The sequence below is a fragment of the Zingiber officinale genome, chromosome 7B (assembly GCF_018446385.1).
Source record: "Zingiber officinale cultivar Zhangliang chromosome 7B, Zo_v1.1, whole genome shotgun sequence".
In the NCBI taxonomy this organism is placed as follows: Eukaryota; Viridiplantae; Streptophyta; class Magnoliopsida; order Zingiberales; family Zingiberaceae; genus Zingiber; species Zingiber officinale.
The window spans coordinates 111,851,607-111,856,160 of NC_055999.1; the positions used below are offsets into that span (position 1 = coordinate 111,851,607).

The 4,554-nt window shown below is 40.1% G+C and overlaps 1 protein-coding gene across 1 annotated transcript in view; it reads left to right on the top strand.

The window, feature by feature from the left end:
- Positions 1–534: 534 nt before the first annotated feature.
- Positions 535–4,554, top strand: part of LOC122004677 (myb-like protein P) — a 4,300-nt gene continuing 280 nt past the window's right edge. The window contains exons 1-2 of the mRNA XM_042559527.1: positions 535–1,419; positions 2,240–4,544. Coding sequence (XP_042415461.1) covers positions 2,349–4,544 — 2,196 coding nt within the window. The 5' untranslated portion in view covers positions 535–1,419; positions 2,240–2,348. The remainder of the gene's footprint in view (positions 1,420–2,239; positions 4,545–4,554) is intronic.

Here is a 4,554-nt window from a genome sequence, read left to right on the forward strand (position 1 = left end):
TTATTGTCAAACATCTAAACCCTAACCAAGACTCAGCTTGGTTAACTGGTCACCTTGACCGAGGGATATGCACCAACAATCTCCCCCTTTTTGATGTTTGACAATACCACAATAACACTTACAATCCCACATGTAAGTTAGGCTAATCCTATAGCCTCCTTCTTCATGCCACTAGGTAATGAACCCATAAATTTAGCTTTTCATTATCCCCCTAAGAGGGCAAACTCCCTCTAGGTAATGAAAACCTAACTTACTTCCTTTCATTCTCCCCCTATTGGCACACATCAACTCCTTAAAAAAAACATCAACCCGTCTTTGGACACACATCAACCTATGCTCCAATTTTGGGCACTCTTCAACAACTCCATTTGTTGAAGACTCTCCCCCTGAAGAGTTGCTCATCGTGATCACAATTTCACTCATTGTGATCAACTCAATATTGAAGGTCCCATACCCTTCATTATCTTTAACTTCTCCCTCAATGTTGACAAATACCCAACCTTGTGCATTTTCAACCACTTGAGTTGCTGATAAGCTATGAATTGACACATTAATTTTGGGCTAATATTTGGTGTTCTTTATATATTTGCACATGTTTAATTCCAATTTTGATTATGTTTCCCCAAACAAGGTTTTTATGAGCTTTATGATATTTTTCCATCTTATGCATGATTTATTTCTCATTTTGTGAATTTGGTCTTGTAGGGTACACAAGGACTCATGATTCAAGTGGAGGCTTAGTTCACTCAACCAAATGGAGTAGTGCAAGGCCACCTTTGGGCTCAATTAAACCTGGATTCCAATGGATTTCAAGGAGCTTAAACCCAAGCTAGATCACACATGAGCCTTACACCAACTTAGGGTTCAATGAGCCAAAACCCTAGGTATTTAAAGGACATTTTGGCACGGTGAACAGTGAGCTCGCGCTACTGTTCATCGTGCCAGTTTCTTGACGGCGCGGTCGCAGCTCCTCCCTTCATCCAAATCCGAGATTTAGCTTGTCCTCATCGGCGTGGAGTTCCTCAGCCTCCGGCGATCAGATTCCGACCATCGGGCGTCGCCGGCGAGTTGATTTTTCAGCCGCAGCACTGTAGCAGAGATTCGCGATTTTTCATCCCTTGTCGGCGGTGGTCCTCCGATTTGGGTTCCGTTCATCCACAGAGTCAAAGGCGGTGTTCCTCCGGAGACTCTGGTCCAATCCCGACACCAAACCATCAACCACAGCTTCCATTCCAGTCTCGCGATTCCTTTTCCAGGCGGCGCTGCAGAGTTTCAGCTCGTTCACGATTTCTGTGAGCACTTGAGGAAAACTGAGCTTAGCCAGTAGCTGGGAGACTCAATACTGATCTCTGTTGGAGTGTTCTCTGCAGATCCTTGTGTGACGGCAAGGAGAAGACGAAATTGATTCGAGTTTTGGGTGTAGGGATGTTAGATTTTCGTTGCAGTTTGTTTCTAGCTTAGGATTCCTTATTCCTGCAGATTTGTTTCTAAATCTGATAGTTATAGTTTGGATTTAGTTGTAGTTTTATTTTCTACATGAATTTGATATGCTAGTTCTGTTTTTGTGTGCTGATTTGTTCTGTTTGTGCAGAAATATTTTCTGCGATTCTGTTTTCTAAGTTGTGGCTAACCAGATTTAGTTTCTAGTTGATTGTTGGTGGCTTAAGATTAGTTACTAGTTATTAAGATGAATCCAGAATTTATAGTTCAATAATTGCAATGGGTATAGTTTCATTTAGTTCAAATTTATTTCTGCAGTTTTGAATTTTTGCAGTTTTGTAGATCAGTGAAGGAATAGTTTGAAGTTTAGTTTCTTTTGGTTTTTAGACTTATTTCTGCAGTAGGGTACTTTAAGTTCTTGAATTCATTTCTAGTTTTATGATTTTAATTTGAATACCAAATCCCCAATTCGTATCTAGAAAACCCAAAAAGTGTGTTCTTAATCCAAAACAAGCACGTTCTAGCATAATCCTCGGAAATTCGACTCGGGCCTTATACTAAAACATTGCTTTGTGTAGTTGCGGGTTTTCGATCTGAACATTAATTTGGGAGTTTATTTGTGACATCTATTTAGAGAGCTTACCAAATTTTGGCGCCGTTGCCGGGGATCTCTTAAACTTTGCTAGAGTTGTTTGTTTGTTTTGGATTGTGAATAATTTTCTCAGCTTTAGTTTGCTGATTTTTCTGATTTTATTGAATATCTACTGAATTTTGATTGTTTATTGGCTTGCATGACTAGGTCTTCCTTTGCAACATTGCTTGAACTTGACCCGGAGATTGAGAGAACCTTTTGGGCTTTAAGGAGACAAGCTAGGTCAGCAGCAACTTGTGAGAGCAGAATTTCAGAGATGGATAATCAGATAACAGAAGGGGATCGAACTATGAAAGAGCTTGCAGCACCAGATGTGGCTTATAAGTACTCATGCATCACTTATCCAGATTTGGCAGGAGATTTTGAACTCAGATCAGGACTTATTCATCTGCTTCCCAAATTTCAAGGATTATTAGGAGAGGATCCCAACCGCCATCTACATGAGTTCCATGTGGTTTGTTCTACCATGAAACCACAGGGGATTTCAGAAGAAGACATTAAGTTGAGGGCCTTTCCATTCTCTTTGACAGGAGCAGCAAAGGACTGGTTATATTGCCTTCCAGCTGGATACATTACTAGTTGGATTGATATGAAGAAAGCATTTTTGGAGAAATTTTTCCCAGCTTCTAGGACTGCAACTATCAGGAAGAGCATTTGTGGTATTCAACAAGTAGTGGGAGAAACTCTTTATGATTATTGGGAGAGATTCAAGAAGCTGTGTTCGAGTTGTCCACAACATCAGATTAGTGATCAGCTTCTTGTTCAATATTTCTATGAGGGCCTACTTCCTATGGATAGGAGCATGATAGATGCAGCAGCTGGAGGAGCCTTGGTGAATAAGACTCCAAATCAAGCAAGAGAGCTAATTTCAAATATGGCAGAAAATTCACAGCAATTTGGGAGTAGAGCTCTTGGGACTAGAGTGGTTAATGAAACTCATTTGGTTTCGAATGAGCAACAAGAAATCAGAAACAATTTGCAAGAATTGACCTCTCTAGTGAAGCAAATGGCGTTGCAAAATTCAAGTCAGGTTTCAAATTTTCCTTTACCAATGATGAAGTTGTGTGGAATTTGTTCAAGCCAAGATCATTATTCGGATCATTGTCCTAATCTACATCAAGATGAATCCGTTGCAGCCATTTCAAGACCTCAATTTCAGCAACATAAATATGATCCCAATTCTTCAACATATAATCCGGGATGGAGGGATCATCCTAATTTGAGGTATGGGAACACATTTTATCAGCAGCCAACACAAAATCAGATTGGTCAGCCATCATTTCAACATCAGCAGAATCAACATTATTTCCAGAACCATCCAGCAGTTCATTCTCAGCAAAATCAGCACTTCCAGCAACCACAATTTCAGCAAAACTTCAACCAAAATCAGCAATTTCAACCATTTCAGAATTTTCAGCATTCGAATGTTGCATTTCAACCACAACTTCAGAATGCACAGAACCAGCAAAACCATTATCAGCAAATTCAGCAACCTGTGCAGAATTTCCAGCAGCCAAGCAGTTCGAATCAGCATCAATTTCAGCTTGCACTTCCATCTTCTACAAGTCCTAGATCAATGCAACCTCAGCAGAATTCTAGTAGCTCAAAAATTGAGGATTTGATGCAGCAAGTGCTTCAACAACAACAACAAATGATGCAACAGCAGCAACACCAGCAAAGAACTGATACAACGCTGCAAAACATTGAAAGACAAATTGGGCAACTTGCTAGCAACATCAATCAAATGCAGAACCAAGGATCTGGGCAGTTACCTTCACAACCGACTCCAAATCCTAAGGGAAATGTGAGTGCATTAACTCTTCGAAGTGGTAAAACAATTTCAGAGCCAAATCAGAAGTTATCAGCTGGAACACAGCAGTGTTTTTCCAGACCATTTGCAGATTCAAACCTACAGAATTCTCAGATTTATCCAGCAAATTCAGAGTCAACAGAATCTGAACAGAATGACATTTCTGGTACTGATCAGCTACATTCTACACAACCTGCAACTTCAGAATCTACTCAATTTAGTGGAGCAGATTTTAGTTTGGATTTTACCCCAACAGCAGCTTCAAATTCAGCTCCAAATTTAGCACAGAATCTGGAAAATTCTGCACAGAATCTGGACAGAACTTCTAACCAGCAAGAAGCCGAGCATTCTACTCCATTACCTTTCCCTCAAAGAAGTGTACAACCAAGAAAAGAAATGGAGGAAGAAAAGGCTAGGGAATATCAAGAATTGGTGAAATTGTTCAGCAAAGTTGAAGTGAATGTGCCTTTGCTTACCATGATTAAGCAAATTCCAAAATATGCCAAATTCCTCAAGGATCTTTGTGTGCACAAAAAGAAATTAAAGGGGAATGAATTGATCAGTATGGGAAAGAATGTTTCAGCATTACTTCAGCCAGTTCCTCAGAAGTGTGAAGATCCAGGAGTTTTCACCGTGCCTTGTGTTATAGGAG